This window comes from Schistocerca serialis, chromosome 1, assembly GCF_023864345.2.
Source record: "Schistocerca serialis cubense isolate TAMUIC-IGC-003099 chromosome 1, iqSchSeri2.2, whole genome shotgun sequence".
NCBI lineage: Eukaryota > Metazoa > Arthropoda > Insecta > Orthoptera > Acrididae > Schistocerca > Schistocerca serialis.
The window spans coordinates 173778844-173803282 of NC_064638.1; the positions used below are offsets into that span (position 1 = coordinate 173778844).

A 24439-nucleotide genomic window follows, 5' to 3' on the forward strand; every position below is an offset into this window, starting at 1 on the left:
AATGTGACACACAGCTGGTGAAGTTTCAAATAATTCCTGAGCAAAGTCAAGTGTGTCCTGTCGATCCAGTACGTCCATCACTTGTTGAAGGGACGGATTGACTAGTTTCAAAATCTGTTCCTTTATACAAACATCAGAAACGTTCTGTGCAATTGCATCACGTACCATAGTATCTGAATAAGGGAGTCCACATTGACACTCAAAAGCACAATCCCTAGTAAGGCCTTGCAAGGTTGCAACCCACTCCCGATTAGTCTGACCTGCCATACATTTTGTACGAAATAAGGTATACCTTTTCGCAACTACACTCCTGGAAATTGAAATAAGAACACCGTGAATTCATTGTCCCAGGAAGGGGAAACTTTATTGACACATTCCTGGGGTCAGATACATCACATGATCACACTGACAGAACCACAGGCACATAGACACAGGCAACAGAGCATGCACAATGTCGGCACTAGTACAGTGTATATCCACCTTTCGCAGCAATGCAGGCTGCTATTCTCCCATGGAGACGATCGTAGAGATGCTGGATGTAGTCCTGTGGAACGGCTTGCCATGCCATTTCCACCTGGTGCCTCAGTTGGACCAGCGTTCGTGCTGGACGTGCAGACCGCGTGAGACGACGCTTCATCCAGTCCCAAACATGCTCAATGGGGGACGGATTCGGAGATCTTGCTGGCCAGGGTAGTTGACTTACACCTTCTAGAGCACGTTGGGTGGCACAGGATACATGCGGACGTGCATTGTCCTGTTGGAACAGCAAGTTCCCTTGCCGGTCTAGGAATGGTAGAACGATGGGTTCGATGACGGTTTGGATGTACCGTGCACTATTCAGTGTCCCCTCGACGATCACCAGTGGTGTACGGCCAGTGTAGGAGATCGCTCCCCACACCATGATGCCAGGTGTTGGCCCTGTGTGCCTGGGTCGTATGCAGTCCTGATTGTGGCGCTCACCTGCACGGCGCCAAACACGCATACGACCATCATTGGCACCAAGGCAGAAGCGACTCTCATCGCTGAAGACGACACGTCTCCATTCGTCCCTCCATTCACGCCTGTCGCGACACCACTGGAGGCGGGCTGCACGATGTTGGGGCGTGAGCGGAAGACGGCCTAACGGTGTGCGGGACCGTAGCCCAGCTTCATGGAGACGGTTGCGAACGGTCCTTGCCGTTACCCCAGGAGCAACAGTGTCCCTAATTTGCTGGGAAGTGGCGGTGCGGTCCCCTACGGCACTGCGTAGGATTCTACGGTCTTGGCGTGCATCCGTGCGTCGCTGCGGTCCGGTCCCAGGTCGACGGGCACGTGCACCTTCCGCCGACCACTGGCGACAACAGCGATGTACTGTGGAGACCTCACGCCCCACGTGTTGAGCAATTCGGCGGTACGTCCACCCGGCCTCCTGCATGCCCACTATATGCCCTCGCTCAAAGTCCGTCAACTGCACATACGGTTCACGTCCACGCTGTCGCGGCATGCTACCAGTGTTAAAGACTGCGATGGAGCTCCGTATGCCACGGCAAACTGGCTGACACTGACGGCGGCGGTGCACAAATGCTGCGCAGCTAGCGCCATTCGACGGCCAACACCGCGGTACCTGGTGTGTCCGCTGTGCCGTGCGTGTGATCATTGCTTGTACAGCCCTCTCGCAGTGTCCGGAGCAAGTATGGTGGGTCTGACGCACCGGTGTCAATGTGTTCTTTTTTCCATTTCCAGGAGTGTACATTGACTGATTCTTCTAAATATGCATCTAATGCAGACAAAATTTCTTCGTTGGACAGAGTTGCTACGTTGCGTCGGGGAAATAATTTGACTATCACTCGGTACGTGGTCACTCCGACGGAAGATATAAGAAAGGCTGCTGGTCGTTACCTTGAATTCTGTAGGCGGCGAGATGGAATCCAAATTGGCGTGACCACTCCGTCCAGCTTTCCAGTGCAGCATCAAAAGGACGAAAAGTTGGTGCAACTGCGTGTTGTGGCTGCGTGAGCGGTGGAGTGGCGGCTGCCGCATCGTTTTGCATTGCACGTTGACCCTGGACGAGCTGTCCAACGGCATCCAGTAAGGCCTGCGTCTGCTGGTTCTGTAAGCGATAAAATTCGGACAGTACATCTGGAGATTGTGGCGAAGCCATTACACAAGTAAATCAGGGCAATATCGATACGAACGCGGAGTGGCCTCGTCGCCAAATGTTGTGGACTGGCAAGACAGCCAACCCACTATGAGAGGAAGCCGAAAGGCATGCGTTTTAGCTCACGCAGGCTGGCGTGAGGTCTGGAACAGGTCAAGGAAATGAGACTAACAAAAAACGTGCGTAGCTGCTGGAATACTTAACTTTAATCCATAATTGGTGAACATCGCTCTTGACGGTACATGTTTTACAGCATCAATAGTAACTGGTAATGGCGCCTTGCTAGGTCGTAGCAAATGACGTAGCTGAAGGCTATGCTAACTATCGTCTCGGCAAATGAGAGCGTATTTTGTCAGTGAACCATCGCTAGCAAAGTCGGCTGTACAACTGGGGCGAGTGCTAGGAAGTCTCTCTAGACCTGCCGTGTGGCGGCGCTCGGTCTGCAATCACTGATAGTGGCGACACGCGTGTCCGACGTATACTAACGGACCGCGGCCGATTTAAAGTCTACCACCTAGCAAGTGTGGTGTCTGGCGATGACACCACAAGAGGATTCACAGCTTTGCTTTACTTCCAAGTACCTTTAAACAGAAAAATATGTTGAGATGTTCTGTCTATTTATTCTTCACTATATTAATGTTTAAATCTTGAGATAACCTTGTTATCTAAAATTGTCACTATTCAATATGTCACTTTGGAGAGAATAAGGCACTTTGTGGAGCAATTATTTCTAGGCCTGTATTTGTTATTGATCCTTGTGATGAGAAGTTTTGTAGTGTGTTTAACGGCAAAATGTACAGGTTAAGAATTTTTTTTGGCAAGTCACCTAATCATATATTCTTGGTATGTTGTAGACAAGGACTAAATTGCTTCCTGGCGAAGTGGTGTGTGTTGTGGCGAGTGCCATTCCTAATTGTGGACTAGACAGACAAGTCTGCTAGTACTGTAAGAAAGACGGCACTCGGCTTCTGTATTGAGTTTAATGGTTGGTGTGCTTTAGAATTCTGCTTAATCTTACATGTTGCCGATCACGCACACTCTCTTACAGGGTGTTTCAAAAATGACCGGTATATTTGAAACGGCAATAAAAACTAAACGAGCAGCGATAGAAATACATCGTTTGTTGCAATATGCTTGGGACAACAGTACATTTTCAGGCAGACAAACTTTCGAAATTACAGTAGTTACAATTTTCAGCAACAGATGGCGCTGCGGTCTGGGAAACTCTATGGTACGATATTTTCCACATATCCACCATGCGTAGCAATAATATGGCGTAGTCTCTGAATGAAATTACCCGAAACCTTTGACAACGTGTCTGGCGGAATGGCTTCACATGCAGATGAGATGTACTGCTTCAGCTGTTCAATTGTTTCTGGATTCTGGCGGTACACCTGGTCTTTCAAGTGTGCCCACAGAAAGAAGTCACAGGGGTTCATGTCTGGCGAATAGGGAGGCCAATCCACGCCGCCTCCTGTATGTTTCGCATAGCCCAAAGCAATCACACGATCATCGAAATATTCATTCAGGAAATTAAAGACGTCGGCCGTGCGATGTGGCCGGGCACCATCTTGCATAAACCACGAGGTGTTCGCAGTGTCGTCTAAGGCAGTTTGTACCGCCACAAATTCACGAAGAATGTCTAGATAGCGTGATGCAGTAATCGTTTCGGATCTGAAAAATGGGCCAATGATTCCTTTGGAAGAAATGGCGGCCCATACCAGTACTTTTAGAGGATGCAGGGACGATGGGACTGCAACATGGGGCTTTTTGGTTCCCCATATGCGCCAGTTCTGTTTATTGACGAAGCTGTCCAGGTAAAAATAAGCTTCGTCAGTAAACCAAATGCTGCCCACATGCATATCGCCGTCATCAATCCTGTGCACTATATCGTTAGCGAATGTCTCTCATGCAGCAATGGTAGCGGCGCTGAGGGGTTGCCGCGTTTGAATTTTGTATGGATAGAGGTGTAAACTCTGGCGCATGAGACGATACGTGGACGTTGGCGTCATTTGGATCGCAGCTACAACACGGCGAACGGAAACCCGAGGCCGCTGTTGGATCACCTGCTGCACTAGCTGCGCGTTGCCCTCTGTGGTTGCCGTACGCGGTCGCCCTACCTTTCCAGCACATTCATCCGTCACATTCCCAGTCCGTTGAAATTTTTCAAACAGATCCTTTATTGTATCGCTTTTCAGTCCTTTGGTTACATTAAACCTCCGTTGAAAACTTCGTCTTGTTGCAACAACACTGTGTTCCAGGCGGTGGAATTCCAACACCAGAAAAATCCTCTGTTCTAAGGAATAAACCATGTTGTCTAAAGCACACTTGCACGTTGTGAACAGCACACGCTTACAGCAGAAAGACGACGCACAGAATGGCGCACCCACAGACTGCGTTGTCTTCTATATCTTTCACATCACTTGCAGCGCCATCTGTTGTTGAAAATTGTAACTACTGTAATTTCGAAAGTTTGTCCGCCTGAAAATGTACTGTTGTCCCAAGCATATTGCAACAAACGGTGTATTTCTATCGCTGCTCGTTTAGTTTTTATTTCCGTTTCAAATCTACCGGTCATTTTTGAAACACCCTGTACATTGTTATTAAGTAGCTAAGCTAGTGTTCTTGTAACCCCCTTATTTCAATAGTTTGTCTAGGGTGGGCTGCTTAACAGCTCGGAAAATAACGAATGTTTGAGGTGATTAGGTTGCTAATATGAAGTGTCTGTTGAAAATTTTGGTATATTAAACTGTTCCTTAAATTATAGTCTTTGGCTAAGGCTGTGCTGGTTTCAAACGTAAATCCAGTAGTTATTGTTTAGCAACAAACTGGGTGAGCTCGGCCACAGTTGTCAGAGGTTGAAAATTAAGCTTTAATATTTATATTTTGGTGTGCTTGCTCTGTTCAGTATTAAATTTTAAATTTTATTAATCGTTGTTGAGAACCAAATTTAATACTGCAAGAGGCTTAATTCTTACAATTGCATTTTGGTGCACCTCGATCCGTATGCTTGCTGTGTTCAGTATTAAGTTTGTCATACACTTCAGGCACAGGTACAATTGCTGCCTCATCAGTCAAACAGAGACCTGCTCAACTCCTCATATTTGACACCCATGTCACACACCTATTGTTTTCCTGCACTGAGGTGATATTTGCCGGATCTGAAATTACGAGTGACACAACAAAGTTCACTCTTACTATTGCTAATCTCAAAACCGCTGTCATGGCAGAAACTTGCAGCACCAGCCCTACGCAGACAGCTACCATAAATGAAAAGAGTGTCTAATCATGCGACTGGCTCTTTCGAAATGAAGCGCTCTCAGGCACTATTTTCTTTGGAGGAGTCTTCTGACATGACGGTCACCCAGCTCCTGTAGCACTTACATGCCTTAAACAAACCCCGTGCTGGAAAGGCTTTTATACCACATCTGGAATTCTCACTTGCCTGCTGCAATCCATGTGGCTCTTGTTTCCTAAGACCATACAAATATCGACGCCACCCCTGTCATTGCAGACATGGTGTTCAAATCCCTCTACTCCTCGTTGACTGCTGCTGCCCCACCCTTGCTCCAGGCCCTCCCACCAGCTTCCCCGAAGTGCAAACAGCAGTGGTTTCTGGACATTCAATCGTTCATGAAGCACAGCCAGATCTAGTGCGAATCATGGCAAGTTTGAGCAGTGATACGGCAAACCTAATCAACACCCTCGCTGCCTTGCACCCTTCCACTTCCATGCCCGTGCCCCACCTCAGACCTATAGATGTCGCTACGCACATGGCTCACGTGAATATGCCTCAACCCTTCACAACGGCTGCTAGTGTGCATGCTCATGCAGGAGCATTACCCCCTACCAGTCCAATGAGCTGGAAGACTCGTATAGCACCAAGTTCATGTGTTGGGATCGTGAGCGATTTGGCAGTGCACCACCAACTGCAGAGTGCCATGCAGATGGCACCCAAACACAGTGAGCAAATGCTAGTAGATGTGCCTGGTTGCTCAGCAACTTTCTAGGGCTCGTCCGCACCTGAGTGCCATAAACCCATCTTGCCAATCAGCTACCTCATTGACACTAGCTTGGAACTGTCCATCTTCCCATGCAAACTCCTGCCTTGGTCCAGCTCCTCCTCACAGATGTAAACAGCACTGTCCTCACTTCCTACAGCCCCCAATCCTGCTGTGTTAATCTTGGTCTTGGTGAGGAGTTTCTTTGGACTTTCACCATGGCTAATGTTACCAAACCAATCATTGACACAGATTTTATCTCCCATTTCAGTCTTCTCCCTCACATCACACTGCATCAACTGGTTGAGGGTTTGGGTCGTATGTCCTCTTGCACTTCCCATCTCGCCATTACCATTAAACAACTTTCTTACACAGGTCCTTCTGCTGATCTCCTGTCCCAATTGTCACGCCTCACCCACCCCCCTGGCACACCCTGTGAAGTGCACCTCGACATGGTGTACTATATTGCGCCCACTCTGGGCTCACCAATTCACTACCTGCCCGTGCTCTCCCAGTGGACAAGTGCAGGGTCACATGGGCAGAATTCTACACTTCCTTTGCTGCTAGAATCCTGCACCGATCCAAAAGCCCTTGGTCCTCCACATTTCATTTAGCACCCAAGAAGGATGGTATTTGGCACCCTTGCAGTGATTGTCAGCAGCTCAATACAAGAACCTTCCTGACCATTGTCTTGTCCTGCTCTTATGCAGCTATAGTGAAGACATTTTCAGCTCCACCATCTTTAGTAACATAGGCTGCACAGAAGCTTTCACACAGATCCTGTTTGCACCGTAGGACATCAGTAAGACAGCCCTCTTTGAAAGCACCTTCATGACCTTCAGCCTCCATAACGCTGCACAAACCTGGCAACGTTTCCTGTGGTGCACTGGCCTTTTTAGCCTACTCTTATCTACTCCCAGGACATGGCCAAACAATGTGAGCACCTCAACAAGATTTTTGCCCGTTTTTATACAGCAGGGATCATTCTAAACCTACAGTAGCTGAGACTGAATTCTTAGGGAAAATGACTTCCACTTTTGGCTCACGACTCCAGCCCGAGAAATTCTGCATGGTCATCCAATTTCCACATGCAAGAACGTATAAAGAGCTTAGCAGAATCCTAAGCATAGCAAATTTGTTTAGTTGCCTTGTCAATGCAGCCCTCAGGCACATCCCCACCCATCCACCCTCCTTCCTATCGTCAATGACGTGAGTCAGTCTGAGATCGGCGTAGTCCTTCAACAGTGCATTGGGAGCAATAGGCAACCACTGCCCTTCTTTTCAGATAGGTCATCCGAACGCCAGCGTAAGTGGGCTTCATCCAATCAGAAACTGCTCATCGTCTATGAGGCAGTGAAGTATTTCGACCTTTCGGTTAAGGGACACCATTTCACCATCTTCACTGACCACTGCCTTCTTACAACAGTTTTTTCCCAAAGATGCTGCCCAAATTTCAGTAGATGGCTCTACCAATTTGTGCCACAAAGCCAGTAATGGTAACATCATCTCTGACTGCCTGAGCCATTTTGCGCCATCAACTCTCTATTAGATTACAAGGCCTTTGCAGAACTCAGTCCATCAACCACACAGTAGCTCAGTTACGTCAGAACCAGAATTCTGACTTCATCCTCCAGCACCGCCAGGTCCCTTCCAAACACCAGCACATTTGATAAAATATCCTTTCTCATCCTGCACACACTGATGGCTCCAAGGCCTCTGTCTGCACTACCTACCCCACATCCTTCCACAAATTAGCTTTCAATTGCCTGTACAACCCAGCACCCCCAGCATCCACACATCCACTGTCCTACTCCAGGAACGTGTCTTCTAGTCCAGGATGCAATGAAGCTGTTGCAGTTGGACCTGCGCCTGCATCCTGTGCCAGAGAACTGAACTGGACCATCATACTCACGTGCCTGTTGCCGCGTTTTCCACTGTCTAGAACTAGTTCTACCACAGTCATACAGACATCTTTGGCCTCCTACCATCCTTAGATGGCTGCTGCTAGCTTCTCACGATGATAAACTGATTCAAACACTGGGCAGGAGTCGTCCCCCTCCATGATATTTAGTGAAAACAGTTGCCGCAACATTCAACTCCTGGATTTCGCGTATTGTCTGCCCCAGCCCCAAACATCAGACTGCAGGCACCAGTTCACTTTCTGTTTATTCAGAATCCTGTCTGAGACTTGTAGAACCCTCTTTCATTGTACCACCACCTACCAACCTGCAGCAAACAACATGGCTTCCATCATACTTTAAAATATGCCCTTATATGGTAAGACACAAATAGTCTTTTGTGTTTGCAGGTGGCCCACAAAGCCGACTTGGAAGCGTCCACTACCAACCTGGTGTATGGGCAGCACCTAACCCTACCAGGCGACTCTACTGAGCCACAGTCCCCCTCACTTCTACCTGTCTCCTAGCTTACATTCAGCAGCTTCAAGACTGTATGGCCCAGCTCTGACTGACGCCACCACAACGCCATGATGAGTGCAAGACTTTTGTGCACTATAACCTCATGTTGTGTGCTCACTTAATGCTGCCCATCGACACCTGCCAGTCCTCTCTCCACCCACAATACTCGGGTGTTCATCTCATTTTACAACGAAAAGACAAGACATTTACTGCGTGTTTCCATGGCACCCCTTCAGTTGTGTTCATTAACAGGTTAAAGACTGCTTACATACTCTACCTCATCAATACCTGTATGCTGCTGACGGTTGAGGTCTCCCTGCCTACCACCAATGCCACTGATGCCATTGCTGACACTGCTGCTGGGGCCATCAGTAATGGCACTGAAGATTTCACTGCTAACCCCACCCCTGCCAGTGGTGTTGAACCACTGACCAGCACCTGGAACCTAGACACAACCACCACACTCCCTTTTGGTTCTCCTCCTGCTCCTGCTTTTCAACATGTGGAGTCTGACACTGAGCACATGCACCTGATGTCAAACTTGCCCCCTTGCTGCCACCACCAGACAGAGTCTGGTCATATCCTGCCGCCACACTAGCATTTCACTACGGTGTCTGGCAGACAGCATTTAGAGTGGCAGCAACACTCGCCAGTGCATGCACAGTCTGTTGCACACTATGACACATGTGCCAGCCACACAGTGAGGAGGGTACATGCTCCACCTGACCAAGTTCACACCCCCACAATGTGTTTAGTGAGATAGCGCCACATCACAGCTCCTTATGCTGCCCGATGCCTTCTCCATGCCCATCACTCTACCACACAGTGCCTGTTTCTGAGTTGCAGACACAGCCACATCGCACCTCACCAGGTTTGTCTTCAGCCATGTGGTGCAGTGCACCTTCCTGCCAGTTGTCTGTCACACATTATGGACCATCACCCATCACCATGTACAGCACACTGCTTCCTTACTCTACCATTGCTGCTGCACCATCTCAACTGCTGGCAGTGGCCAGCTCCCTTCCCCCCCCCCCCCCCCCCCCACACCGCCACACTATGTGCCAATGTGTCCTAGCAGCTGTCAACACATTGGCTGCCAGGTGCTGTGGATCTCACCCATCACCTGCCCAGGCCACTACTGCTCACCAGCACAGGACCAACACTAATGTTTGACACCCTGGAGATGCATTCAATGTAATTACTCTGATGTCCACCACTCACACAGGGGAAACTTTGTGGCGACTCCCTAAATTCTAAAATTTTGCGAGTCCCACAGTCTACACTAGCACAAGACTCTTCCCTCGCAGTAGCACCTAGATACTCTCCAAAATACATAAGCTGTAGTGGACACCTACTGACTGGAATGTCTTCCCCCCAGCTACCACAATGTGCTTACTGGCGCTTCCTCCAAGAAATCCCATTCACATGCTAGGCAAACATTATTCGGTGTGCATGAGTGATGAATAGCTGATCAGCATCCAAGCAAACGTTCCTCCTTTCATTGTAAACCAGTGCTTCCGTTTGTGAACCAATGTTTTCGTTTTGGATCAGTGCTTTCAAGAAGGAACTGAAGACTGCTGCATGATGACTATTCGAGAACAAATCAGATGAGTTGGCCCTGTGAATTGCTTCAGGTAGATATCTTGCAAGTGCCACAGCTTCCTGAACAGGACCACTCACAATCCATGGTTTATGGCTCGTGTGTTGTTTTTTTTTTCTCTTTAGTTTTCCCAGAACGATTTAGAGAGCGGTGTTCTGATTTTTGGGGGCTGTAAATTCCAAGTGCAGTGACACAGTAAATGCCCTGTACGTTTTATTGCTTTGTACCAGCGCCAAGCGCCCATGTGGACAATCCCGTTTAATTATCATGCACTGTTGTAGTTCGTGACAATGGCGCCTCGCCAGAGTGTTCCCTTTACTTTAATTTGTCATTCCTGAGATCTCTGTCAGAGACAAAACTTTAGTGTCCTGCACCTATGTATATTTCTTCGTATGTGACGATGCCACACAACAGTGTCCCATTTACCGCGGCCTTTGGTAGTGACGAACTTTTAGTATTTACGTTGAGTTTCCTATATTTGCGCAAAACTTAGTGTAGGCTCCCGCCTATGAGCTTTATTTCCTTCGCCTTGATAGCTTTGATGCACGTTGTGCAGTTACATGTTTTCGGCGCTGCCATCGTTACCACACCGCCATTTTAACTGCTTTGTGAAATGTTTTCATTGTCCATGATGTGACGTGTGAATTGGTCTCCATAGTCTAATTCTTCTGTGACGCATACATCAACATTTAAGGACCAATAATAAACTATAATGAGCATCAAAACGTTAATCTATGCCAAAAGAAGTGATTTCTACGTGTACAAAGTATTTATCATTACGCAGCAATGACTGAATCGTGCGTAACCAAAGTCACATGAACAAAATTAATAATTTTTGAAACAAAATAGTGATCTTTGGTTAGCAATGAAATAAACAACGCTGTTTTTCCGATCGCTCTCAAGAATATTGAGAAAGGGTGATTAATTATTAACAGTTAGACTTTAAACAGTGTTGGCTGCAGTGAAAAACTTTTCGACGGGCGGGTAACGACAAATTGTTGCTTGCAGTTACGGCAGCCGCGCTGAGCAGTCGTTTGTGCTTTGTGCGGCGGCCGGCACCGATTCCATCAGGTGTTTTATGGAACTGTTATCAAGGTTTTTTTAGTGTTATCTACTGGATATTTTAACTACAAGTAGTTAGTAACAAGTGTCAAAGCATCGTCGCTGGGAGATTTTTCTCAGTGGCTATTTTTCAAATGGAAACTAATGACGAAATCCCAGTGGATATCGGCGAAGTGTCGGCTATCGCTTTGCATACGAGTCACAACAACGAGACTGTCATGATGCACCCTCCTTCAACAGTGTTAATTAAAAATAAGCATCAACTGGGTACCATCGAAATGGTGCTCTCAAGATCACTGTCCTCAGAATGACTAGATGGAGATGGATCAGCGTTCATAAAGTTCATCAGTCTTGTCGCGGTGTCAGACAAACAACACCCAGTGACTAAAGGCAAGACACCGATAACCGTCAGCCCAACAGGCAGCAGCTCCTGACGCAAATGTTACGAAGAAGGCAAAGGTAAGTGAAAAGTAGTAATGTTGAAGGGGACGTAGATATGGTAGATATTGATAATGTTGCACACACTGTGGAAGTTCCAGGAGCAGACAGTAATTTTAGTGTAAATATAGGAGACAAGAGTTGCAATGAGCAGCCTGCTTCCCAAAAGCCTGTTAGTCGTAAAAACTTGGACATTTTGTGACCACAACGGTACTTCCTACAGGAAATAACACGTTTCCTAGTAACAACAAACATGCTAGTAAAGATAATACATATAAATCAACAGACATGGGTCCCTACATTGTCTTTGTAGAGGGAGAAAGTGGTAATGTAGGAAAGTTACATCTGATGGCTCTTGGAAGAATGTTGTTTACAGAAAGTAATAATTTAAGACATGAAATAGTTAATATTTCAGCTATTTGTAGAAACAGGTATAAAATTGAAACCAAAACAAGGCAGTCTGCAAACAGGCTGCAGTTGATTGATGTTTTTCGGCTGAAGAATATGGAGGCTTATATTCAAAATTTCCTAACAAAGAGAAGGGGAGTTATCTGTGATGTTGAGATTGCATTATCCCACCAAGACGTCCTTGCAGAAATAAAGTCGGAATTTTTAGTAACCAGCGTCCGAAGGTTCCCAAAGAAAGTAATAGAAAATGGAGGTTGAAAGTAATTCCCACACTGAAATGTGTTGTAACATTTTAATCTCAATAACTTCCCCAGTATATATATTTGTACGGTATGCGATGCCCTGTTGAACCATATGTCCAGTCAGTTTTGCAATGTCATAATTGCCTTAGATATTTCCGTTTAACAAACTACTTATTGGCTTCTGTCTCGGGTTCTTTGGCCGACGTTCATCTAATGATTTTTCTGACGTTTCGCCAGCACGAGTGGCTGGCATTGTCAAAGCTTGACCCTCCATTGCCGGTGGTGAACTGGAGCCCAGCTCGCGGCCGCAGACTATATGTACCTGGCGCGCCAACGTCCGAGGGCTTCTCCGCGGTCATTTCCGGTGCGGTTCTCCTCTTGCTACCTGCGACGGTCGTTCGCTGCAGTACGGGAAGCCAGGATGAGTTTACCTTAAGACTTTCCTCTTTCTTGTTCAAACTGTTCGCGTGTTTTTGTATTTCTACAGCTTCTCTGAACATTGCGCGTGTGATAGTGCTTCTCTACAGCCAGAACTTCCGTATCAGCGAATTTTATTATGTGGTCGGTCTCATTCAGTGCCTGCTCTGCCACTGCCGATTTCTCCACCTGCCCCAACCTGCAATGTCGCTTATGCTCTTTGATCCTGGTGTTAATGGATCGTCCAGTCATTCCGACATAAACTTTTCCGCATGTGCACGGTATACGGTATATTCCCGACATTGCAAGTGGGTCTCTTTTCTCCTTCGTCGATCTAAGACACTCTTTGATCTTCCTTGTCGGTTTGAAAATCGTCTTTACGCCATGTTTGCGCAATATACGGCCGATTCTGTACGTCACTCTGGGAATGTATGGCAGAAAGGCCGTACTCGACATTTCTTTTTCTGGTTCCTTACTTCGCCGAGTGTTTGGCTCTGTTACACTTCTAATATAATTTGTGGAGTACCCATTGCTCCTCAGGACAGTTTCCAGGTGTTGTATTTCTCGTTTGAGGTGTTGCGGCTCACATATTCGTCCTGCCCTCGTTACGAGCGTACTGATCATGCCTCTTTTCTGGCTCGGGTGGTGGTTTGACAGTTTGTGCAGGTATCGGTCCGTGTGTGTCGGTTTTCGATACACGCTGTGTCCCAGGTTTTCTCCGTCCCTTGTGACCAGCACATCTAGGGACGGCGAAAACCTGATGTTTCTACAACACGAGAGCTCTCTCCTAGTGACTGGCCTAAAATATGTGAGAAACCAAAAGGTTCGAACATGACGGACAAAAGGTTACAACAGGGACCTAAGCATGCAGTTATGTCGGTTGCAGCTCCCAGGTCTTACAAAAATAAACCATTTACTTGCAGTCCATACAAGCAGGGTTATTCTGATATGTTATACGAGTTTCAGGGTCCACAGAACTCAATACAAAACAATCCATATCCTCCCACTCCTCTGGCTACATCTTATACTGGTCGAGAAACTACTATTAATAGCCTTTGTGCTTTAATAATGCAGATCTTTCTTTCTCTTAAAAATGAAACTGACATACTAATGACGCAGGCTCTTATACATAATGCTGTTGAAGACTTCTACAAATCTGACAATGGCTTTTAAAATACTCCAGTGGAATCTCGGACAGAGAAAGTCTTTATTGGGAGCTTAGCAGCAACCACATACCAGTAGCTTGTATTTGCAAAACTTGGTTTCAGCAACCCAACGAATACAGTTCAAAGGATACACTGTTCTCAGAAACGACAAAGACGATGGTAAAGGAGGAGGAGTAGCCATGTTGATTAGAGAGACGATTAAGTTTGTAAAATTGGACATCACTACTAGGACAATAGAATGCCAGGTAGTTGCTGCTGTAATTTACACTCCTAACGGCGCATTCACCATCGTCACCATTTATAAACCACCTAAGTGTAAAATACAAGATCTTTCACTGGATCAGATTGTAGCCCAGCTTCAAACGCCATTTCTCCTTTGTGCAGACTTCAACGCACACCACTCACTATGGGGTTGTGTAATAGATGACGCAGATGGCAGAGAGTTAGTTACACTTTTTGAAAAGTTAAATTTGATTCTCCTAATGATGATTCTCCTACTACGATACATAACCCAAACAGATGACCGTCGGCTGTCGATTTGACATTGTGCTCTGTTGACTTCAACTGTGTAATGAAGTGGATGGTCAAATGAGACCCTCTTGGCTCAGATGATTTCCCTCTGGAAATCACAATAGAATTATCTACAAATACAGTAGATATTATCTACCCAATCAACAGGTGGAAAATAAAGGATACTGACTGGTCGAAGTATATTGCAACAGTTCAGGCGAAGTTTCAATCTTTTAACAATTTGTTAGCTGCAATAGAGGCCTACCAACAGCTAATTTCAATTACTGAAGACGCTGCAACAATTGCCATTCCAAGAAAAAAGGAAGTCATCGTTTTGAAGCAATGGCCTCCAGCCTGGTGGACACCAGGGTGCTCTAGAGCCATAACACAGCGCAAACTTGCGTACAGTAACTACTGTAAAGAACAAAATATAGAAAACTTCACTGCATATTGGAAAATAGCAGCGAAAGTTCGAAGGCGGTTAACAGACTGTAAAAAGGATAGCTGGCAAAAATTCTGTGAATCTTTAAATAACAATGTTAATATTTGGAAGAAATTTAAAATTTTTCAAAAACAAAAACTCCACTATGCGTCAGCCATTAAGTGATGCTTGGCTTGAAGACTTCGTGAATTTAATCTCACCAGCTTCCACAGATGAGCAGCCATATTGCTCCCCTCCCCCCCCCCCCCCCCCGAGCAATGAGATTACAATCATCCGCTCGTGGCACCGTTTTCGTATGAACAGCTGATGAATGTCATTAAAAAGAGCTTAACTTCCACTCCCAGTAAGGACAATATACACTATCAGATGACAGAAAATCTCCCAGACATAGCACTCTGAAAACTGTTACAAACATTTAACCAAATACGGATGAATGACACGCTAATAGAAGATTGGAGAACTCAAGTAGTGGTAACCATACTGAAACCACATAAGGATGAAGAGCAGGCCAAATCATATAAACCTATTTCTCTTTCTGCCTGTATCGGTAAAACTTTAGAACGTCTGGTAAAAAATCGCTTGGAATGGTGGTTGGAATCAAATCAGACCCTATCATCGAATCAGTATGGATTTAGAAAAGGCAAGGGAACAATAAATAATTTAAATATGTTAACCTCAGAGATCTATGACACAACAACAAGAAAAGAGAATGTAACAGCAATATTCCTGGATATAGTTGGAGCGTATGATAATGTCCTGATACCTGTGTTGCTACGGAAGTTGGAAACTATTGGAATCCCGCCACAACTGATTTATGGAATCAGCACTTTCCTCACTGAAAGACACATATGGGTTTGGTTCCAAAATAAATTTATTGGACCACGTCATCTTACAACAGGTCTTCCGCAAGGAGCTATCCGCAGACCCCTGCTCTTTGCACTATATACTAACGAGCTGGCGACTATTATCCCTTTTCCAGCTAAAATCCTCCAGTATGCAGATGATATTTGTTTGTTTGTGTCGACCAAAGGAATGGATCAGGCTGTGTGTGGGCTATCAAAGTCGATGGGCACATTGGATCAAACATTATGTAGCTGTGGGTTACAGATTTCGGCATAAAAATCGGTACTTGTTCCTTTCACGAACCAAATTATGCCAGGCTACTTGCATAGTATAAGACTTTCTGGTCTAAAATACCAATAAAATCCCAGGCAAGGTTTCTGGGTGTTCTCTTCGATTCCAGAATGAGTTGGATACCTCAAGTTCAAACCGTCGTCAGTAAGTGTGAAAAAGCATTGAACCTTATCAGATCAGTGACAAGAGTATCGTGGGGGGCTCACCCCAACACTCTGCTCACCCTCCACCACAAGTTGATGCGTTCCCATATAGATTACAGATGTACGGTCTATTACACTGCTGCTAACAAGTACCTAACACTACTGGATAAACTGCAGTACAGAAGCTTACGCATCTGCCTTGGAGCTATGCATTCTTCTCCCACCAACGCCCTTCTCCTGGAAGCATTAGAAATGCCTCTACATATTCGCAGAACAATGATGTGAGACCGTTATACACTCCTGGAAATGGAAAAAAGAACACATTGACACCGGTGTGTCAGACCCACCATACTTGCTCCGGACACTGCGAGAGGGCTGTACAAGCAATGATCACACGCACGGCACAGCGGACACACCAGGAACCGCGGTGTTGGCCGTCGAATGGCGCTAGCTGCGCAGCATTTGTGCACCGCCGCCGTCAGTGTCAGCCAGTTTGCCGCGGCATATGGAGCTCCATCGCAGTCTTTAACACTGGTAGCATGCCGCGACAGCGTGGACGTGAACCGTATGTGCAGTTGACGGACTTTGAGCGAGGGCGTATAGTGGGCATGCGGGAGGCCGGGTGGGCGTACCCCCGAATTGCTCAACACGTGGGGCGTGAGGTCTCCACAGTACATCGATGTTGTCGCCAGTGGTCGGCGGAAGGTGCACGTGCCCGTTGACCTGGGACCGGACCGCAGCGACGCACGGATGCACGCCAAGACTGTAGGATCCTACGCAGTGCCATAGGGGACCGCACCGCCACTTCCCAGCAAATTAGGGACACTGTTGCTCCTGGGGTATCGGCGAGGACCATTCGCAACCGTCTCCATGAAGCTGGGCTACGGTCCCGCACACCGTTAGGCCGTCTTCCGCTCACGCCCCAACATCGTGCAGCCCGCCTCCAGTGGTGTCGCGACAGGCGTGAATGGAGGGACGAATGGAGACGTGTCGTCTTCAGCGATGAGAGTCGCTTCTGCCTTGGTGCCAATGATGGTCGTATGCGTGTTTGGCGCCGTGCAAGTGAGCGCCACAATCAGGACTGCATACGACCGAGGCACACAGGGCCAACACCCGGCATCATGGTGTGGGGAGCGATCTCCTACACTGGCCGTACACCACTGGTGATCGTCGAGGGGACACTGAATAGTGCACGGTACATCCAGACCGTCATCGAACCCATCGTTCTACCATTCCTAGACCGGCAAGGGAACTTGCTGTTCCAACAGGACAATGCACGTCCGCATGTATCCCGTGCCACCCAACGTGCTCTAGAAGGTGTAAGTCAACTACCCTGGCCAGCAAGATCTCCGGATCTGTCCCCCATTGAGCATGTTTGGGACTGGATGAAGCGTTGTGTCACGCGGTCTGCACGTCCAGCACGAACGCTGGTCCAACTGAGGCGCCAGGTGGAAATGGCATGGCAAGCCGTTCCACAGGACTACATCCAGCATCTCTACGATCGTCTCCATGGGAGAATAGCAGCCTGCATTGCTGCGAAAGGTGGATATACACTGTACTAGTGCCGACATTGTGCATGCTCTGTTGCCTGTGTCTATGTGCCTGTGGTTCTGTCAGAGTGATCATGTGATGTATCTGACCCCAGGAATGTGTCAATAAAGTTTCCCCTTCCTGGGACAATGAATTCACGGTGTTCTTATTTCAATTTCCAGGAGTGTATCTTACAGCTGTTGGCAGATACTAAACATCCACTGATAAAAAAGTACGAAACGCTCTCTCAAATCGGGAATAACAGAAATGTCAGGAAACAGCAGTTTTATATCTACAAGTGCTTTTATATCTACAAGTGGTACAAGACTGGAAATATCTTCAAAAGAATGTATATCGAAGTGAGGTTCTTCCAATGTTCCTATATGATTATCACAGCTCTTATCACGATATTTATGTAACACACGTCGACTATTCAAGGAAAGGAAAAGGATATGTGCAGTTTTCACCTACATCGCATCTGGCATTAAAGTGGGCAGGATATCTTAAACTATGTACAGATGGCTCAAAAATGGGGACGGAAAATCATACCGGATGTGCTTTCTCCTGTCCAGAATCTGCAGAAGAAAGGAAGTTTCAACTATCAGGTGATGCTTCCATATTTCTTGCTGAAACTTTCGCTATTATAGAGGCAATCAAATATGCAAGATCTCTCAAAATCCCCAAGGCAGTAATAATCACTGACTCTCAAAGCGTTCTGAAATCCATTAGTTACAGGAATTGGCACAAAAGAACTAGTAAATACGCCCTCGACATACTGGATCAACACCACAAAGCTAAGAAGACTGACCAAATTATAGAATTTGTATGGGTCAAATCACATTCCGGAATTATATACTATGACACAGCAGATCAACTAGCGAGAGATGCGATTAACAGTGGAAGACCTATGGATATTAAACTACCATACACAGAATACCTCCTAAAAGTAAAACAACAAGCGATTCTCTCATGGCAGGAAGAATGGAATGAAAGCCAACAAACAAGAGGTAAAAGCTATGAACGTATACAGACATTCATACCAACACAGACATGGTTTGCGAACTTCAAACATTCAAGGAAAATTATGACGTCCACTGTGAGAATGCGTCTCAATCATGGATCTTTCCCTGCCCATTGACATAGAATCGGCGTATCGGAGACTCCCTACTGTCAATGTGAAGAGGAAACAATTGGCGATGTAAATCACATCTTATTTCAGTGTAGACGCTATGAGAAAGGCTGAGTCGACTTTTTAAAGGAGCTCGTAAGACTTGGCCACTGCCAGCCGCTTTGCACGATCCCAATTCTCGGAGACACAACCAGAAGTACATTGCCATATCCCGGTTTCTAGCGAAAGAAGATATGAAACTATAAAATGAATTGAACTTACCTAAAGAACTTAACTAACAAATAAATTTTTAGCAGTCAACTATGTTTTGTAATCTGGTTACAATAATATTGATCTAAAAACATATGAATGTATGCCCTAAACAGTATGTATGACGAAGAAAAAAATGTTACCTTGTTATATGTGTCAGTACATTTATTTGTGATGGCTAAAAAGTTTGTATGCTAGAAGCTAATAAAATAAAATAACAATAAAAAAGAAACAAAATAGTGATCACTGAGTGAAGCCTGGCAAAGATTTTATATAGCTTAACGACTTTACCCATGTTTGGTGCAAGTGCCGGCTGTTTGTAAATATTGACATTGCGTGAGAAGTGGAAAGTCATAATGAGCGAGTCAGAAGGGAAGAAAGAAGAGGCAGAAACAAAGAAAATTATCCATACGTATCCATTAGTAAGGGTGAGTTCATCGTCAACGAGTAATTCATAAACTATTGTAGGCGACATTCCAACTAATATTGTGCTTGAATGCTGTTCTGTAGCACTGCGATATGATTGACGAGATGAGAGGGGAAGCAATGGAACTTTGTGTAACAGCATGTGAGAAGCATGCTGCGAACAACGAAGTATGTAAGATATGTTTGTAAATTATCAACACTGAGTGAGATTTGCATGAACCCTTAGCCTTTGTGACACATCATATCTGTGCTTTGCATTTAATTTATTTTTGTTCGCGAGACATGTTTCACTTTAGTCAGTGGCACGTTTTATATTAGCTGTGTGACGTTCAGACTTTTTCACCAAATGGATCAGCCTAGTCCAGAGGAAACATTTTGTAAGATGGTAGTTTCAGTAACGGTCACTGAATATTAAATTCGATCTGACACGTTTTATTTACATGGGAGCGTTCCTTTTTGTTTGCTGTGACCCGATGAATGGCAAAACGAACTGATGAATAGCAATATACATGTGCAATTTGTCTTGTTGGTTACCTGATTTGTCACTGTACCATTTGTGCAGCCAGTTAACATTTACCTGCATCGGTCGAGCCATCCTGATTTAGGTTCTCCTACATCATTCCAGGCACAAATGAGGGAGATTCCTTCAACAAGGCCACATCTGATTGCCTGTCCTCATAAATACATACTTATATATCCTAAGTATATGCATATTTTGACCTTTTTACTTCCATTATGATGACAATTCCTATATCATTGTGAGATGATCGCTGTGTGAATGAATGGGGTCGACAGAAGCGTCCGATCCCACGCGTCGGCTTTGACCCGTGACATAAGGGTGTTGTCGTGTGTGACGTCATGACGGCGCGGAGTTTGGTTTGAGTGTGGCTGTCTCCAGTTCTATTTTATCTTATTTTATTTACTTTTGTCATCTGTTCGTTCTATCTCGTGAGATTTTTTTTTTTTAATTTAAAAACACTTATTACTTATTTTAATTATGTTTCCTCGAATTTCTGTTTTAGTTTATTATATTTATCTTTCTGATCTGTTCGTTCTATCCCGTGAGATTTTTTTTTTTAAAAAGACAAAAAACACTAATCAGCTACTGAAGCATCTTTATCTTCTATGGGTTGCAGGGGTTACGACCCCTGGGGAGATGGGTGGGTATTCATGCATGGCTGTCTTCACTTACATGTTGTAGCTACGCAAGGCGTCTAAATTTGTTTATATTTAGTTTGCCCCCCACCCAAAACACCCCATTTCCCGCGCTTGTCCCGTTAGTGTCATTAGGCTTCTTGTGGAAAGTGTGTGTGTTTGTTTTTGTTTCCGCCATATTTGCGACGTCATGGGTCAAAGCAGACGGGTGGGATCGGACGCTTCCGTATTTCCAATGAATGAAATCAAATTGATGTCTCCTACGTGTCAGTGTCAGTTGGACTGTCAGCAAGAGCAGCACCGCTAGTTGCTGCTACTAATAAGGCGAGTACACCATTTGCTTGTTACATATTTTTACAAGCTTAAAACAGGAGCGACTGCAGTAATGGAGAGGAACTGTGATTGTTTCGTACAGATGCGAGATGAGTTGGCGACCCTTCACTCACAGCTCCAGGCTGCTTTGGCTTCCGTCACACAGCTTGAGGCTGCTGCCAAGGGGCGTCACTGTGGGGGATCGAACGCCAGGGACGTTGAGCACGCCCCACGTGTCCTCCGATTTGTCCACTGCTGTGGCCACCCCGGGTACTGCCTGCACTGAGATTGACCTCTCACCTGTGGTCGAGTGGGAGATCATTCCAAAGTCTGGCAGGCAGCGAAAAACTTTCCAAGAGGTCGATTGTAGGGCCTCCCCAGTTTGTTTGACAAATAGGTTTCGAGCGTTATCTGTAGCTGACGATGTCTGAGCTGGATGCAGTCATCCACCCTGTTCCAGAGGAAGCTTCTTGGCCTGCAAGGTCTGGGCATTCACAGAGGGTGGGTTTGCTGGTAGTTGAGAGCTCCAATGTTAGGCGAGTAATGGGGTTCCGTAGGAACATGGCTGGCAAGGAGGGGAAGGAAGCCAGTGTACACTCCATGTGCATTCCAGGGGGAGTCATTCCAGATGTGGAAAGGGTGCGTCTGGATGCCATGAAGAGTACAAGGTGCAGTCAGCTGCAGGTTGTGGCTCATATCGGTATCAATGACGTGTGTCGCATTGGATCGGAGCAGATTCTGTCTGGTTTCGGGTGCCTAGCGGAAATGGTAAAGACTGCCAGTCTTGCTTCTGAGATTAAGGTGGAGCTCACCATCTGCAGCATCGTCGATAGAACCGACTGTGGTCCTTTGGTGCAGAGCCGAGTGGAGGGTCTGAATCAGAAGCTCAGGTGGTTCTGTGACCATGTAGGCTGCAGATTCCTTGACTTGTGCCATCGGGTGGTGGGTTTCTGGGTTCCGCTTAATAGGTCAGGAGTCCACTACACACAGGAGATGGCTACATGGGTAGTAGGGGCTGCGTGGAAGGGACTGGGTGGTTTTTTAGGTTAGAGGGTCTCAGGGAACCACAGAAGGGACGTTCGTCTAAAAGTGGGCAGATAAAACACTGTAAGGTAGTTGTAGAAACGATTGGTATTGTAGTTGTAAATTGTCGTAGCCGTGTTGGAAAAGAACCAGAGCTCCAAGCCCTAATAGAAAGCACTGAAGCTCAAATAGTTGTAGGTACAGAGAGCTGGCTAAAGCTGGAAATAAGTTCAGCCGAAATTTTTTCAAACGATCTAACAGTGTTCAGAAAGGATAGATTACAATTGGTGGTGGAGTATTTATTGCTGTCAGAGGTAGTTTGCCTTGTAGCAAAATTGAAGTAGATAGTTTGTGTGAAATAGTATGGGTAGAGGTTATACCTGACAATCGGACTAAACTATTAATTGGATCGTTTCACCAACGAATACAGTGATTAGCGACCACAAGGCAGTTGCTGCTAGGCTGAATATCGTAACACCTACAACCATAAAAAAGAAACACAAAGTATATCTATTTAAAAAATCTGATAAAATGCTCTTAACGCCTTTTTAAGAGACAGTCTTCACTCCTTACAATCTGATCATGTAAGTGTAGAAAAGTTGTGGAATGTTTTCAAAGAGATAGTATGGGCAGCAGTTGAGAGACATATACCACAGAAATTAATAAGTGATGGTATTGATCCCCCATAGTACACAAAATGGGTCAGATCGTTGTTGCCAAATTTAAAAGAACACAAAATCCCCAAGATTGGCAAAATTTTACAGAAGTTTGAAATATATCGCGTACTTCAATGCGAGATACTTTCAATAATTTCCACAACGAAATTCTGTCTCAAAATCTGGCAGAAAACCCAAAGAGATTCTGGTCATACATAAAGCACACCAGTGGCAAGACACAATCAATATCTTCATTGTGTGATAACAACGGTGAAGTCACTTAGGACAGTGCCACTAAAGCATAGTTATTAAACACAGTTTTCCGAAACTCCTTCACCAAAGACGAAGAAGTAAATATTCCTGAATTCCAATCAAGAACAACTGCCAAGATGAGAAACATAGAAGTAGATATCCTCGGAGTAACGAAGCAGCTTAAATCACTTAATAAAGGCAAGGCCTCCGGTCCAGATTGTATACTAGTCAGGCATCCTTTCAGAGTATGCTGATAAAATAGCTCCATATTTAGCAATTATATACAACCACTCACTCACAGAAAGCTCCATGACTAAAGACTGGAAAATTGCTCAAGTCACACCAATACCCAAAAAGGAAAGTAGGAGCAATCTACTGAATTACAGGCCTGCATCACTAACATCAATTTGCAGTAGGGTTTTCTAATGTATACTGTATTCGAACATTATGAAGTAGCTCGAAGAAAACGATTTATTGACACATAGTCAACACGGTTGCAGAAAATATCGTTCTTGTGAAACACAACTAGCTCTTTATACTCATGAAGTAATAAGTGCTGTCGACAGGGAATGTCAAATTGAGTCCATAGTTTTAGATTTCCAGAAGGCTTTTGACACCATTCCTCACAAGCGTATTCTAACCAAGCTGTGTGCCTATGGAGTATCGCCTCAGTTGTGCTACTGGATTTGTGATTTCCTGTCAGAAAGGTCACAGTTCGTAGTAATAGATGGAAAGTCATTGAGTAAAACAGAAGAAATATCCGGCATTCCCCAAGAAAGTGTTACAGGCCCTCTATTATTCCTGATCTATATTAACGACTTAGGAGACAATCTGAGTAGCCGTCTTAGATTGTTTGCAGATGATGCTGTCATTTACCACCTTGTAAAGTCATCAGATCAAAACAACTTGCAAAATGATAAGATATCTGTATGGTGCGAAAATTGGCAATTGACCCTGAATAAGGAAACGTGTGAAGTTATTCACATGAGTACTAAAAGAAATCAGCTAAATTTCGATTGTGCGATAAGTCACACAAATCTGAAGGCTGTAAATTCAACTAAATACTTAGGGATTACAATTACAAATAACCTAAATTGGAATGATCACATAGATAATATTGTGGGTGGAGCAAACCAAAGAGTGCAATTCATTGGCAGAACACTTAGAAGGTGCAACAGGTCTATTAAAGAGACTGCTTAAACCACACTTGTCTACCCTATCAGGTGGGACATGACATCGAAAAAGTACAAAGAAGGGCAGCTGATTTTGTGTTATTGCAAAATAGGGGAGATAGTGTCACAGACATGATACATGAATTGGAGTGGCAATCATAAAAACAAAGGCGTTTTTCGTTGCGACGGGATCTTCTCATGAAACTTCAGTCACCACTTTTCTCCTCTGATTGTGAATACATTTTGTTGGGACCCACCTAAATAGGGAGAAATGATCATCACGATAAAATAAGAGAAATCAGGGCTCGCACAGAAAAATTTAAGTGCTAGTTTTTCCTGCATGCCGTTTGAGGGTGGAACGGTAGAGAGACAGCTTGAAGTTGGTTCATTGAACCTTCTGCCAGGCACTAATTGTGAA

At 45.3% G+C, this 24439-nt stretch overlaps 1 protein-coding gene across 6 annotated transcripts in view; it reads left to right on the plus strand.

Annotated features, from left to right (window-relative positions):
- The first annotated feature begins 19316 nt into the window (after window positions 1-19316).
- LOC126465048 (dynein axonemal light chain 4-like) overlaps window positions 19317-24439 on the plus strand; it is a 50309-nt gene continuing 45186 nt past the window's right edge. For 3 of the 6 annotated variants that reach the window (XR_007585969.1, XR_007585973.1, XR_007585972.1), the window contains exon 1: window positions 19317-19453. Coding sequence is in view for 1 of the 6 variants with exons in the window: in XM_050096278.1 (XP_049952235.1) it covers window positions 19382-19453; window positions 19536-19619 (156 nt within the window). In the remaining 5 variants the exon portion in view is untranslated. Of the gene's footprint in view, window positions 19454-19535; window positions 19620-24439 lie in introns of all 6 variants that reach the window. The other 3 variants (XR_007585970.1, XR_007585971.1, XM_050096278.1) reach the window with 2 other exon arrangements.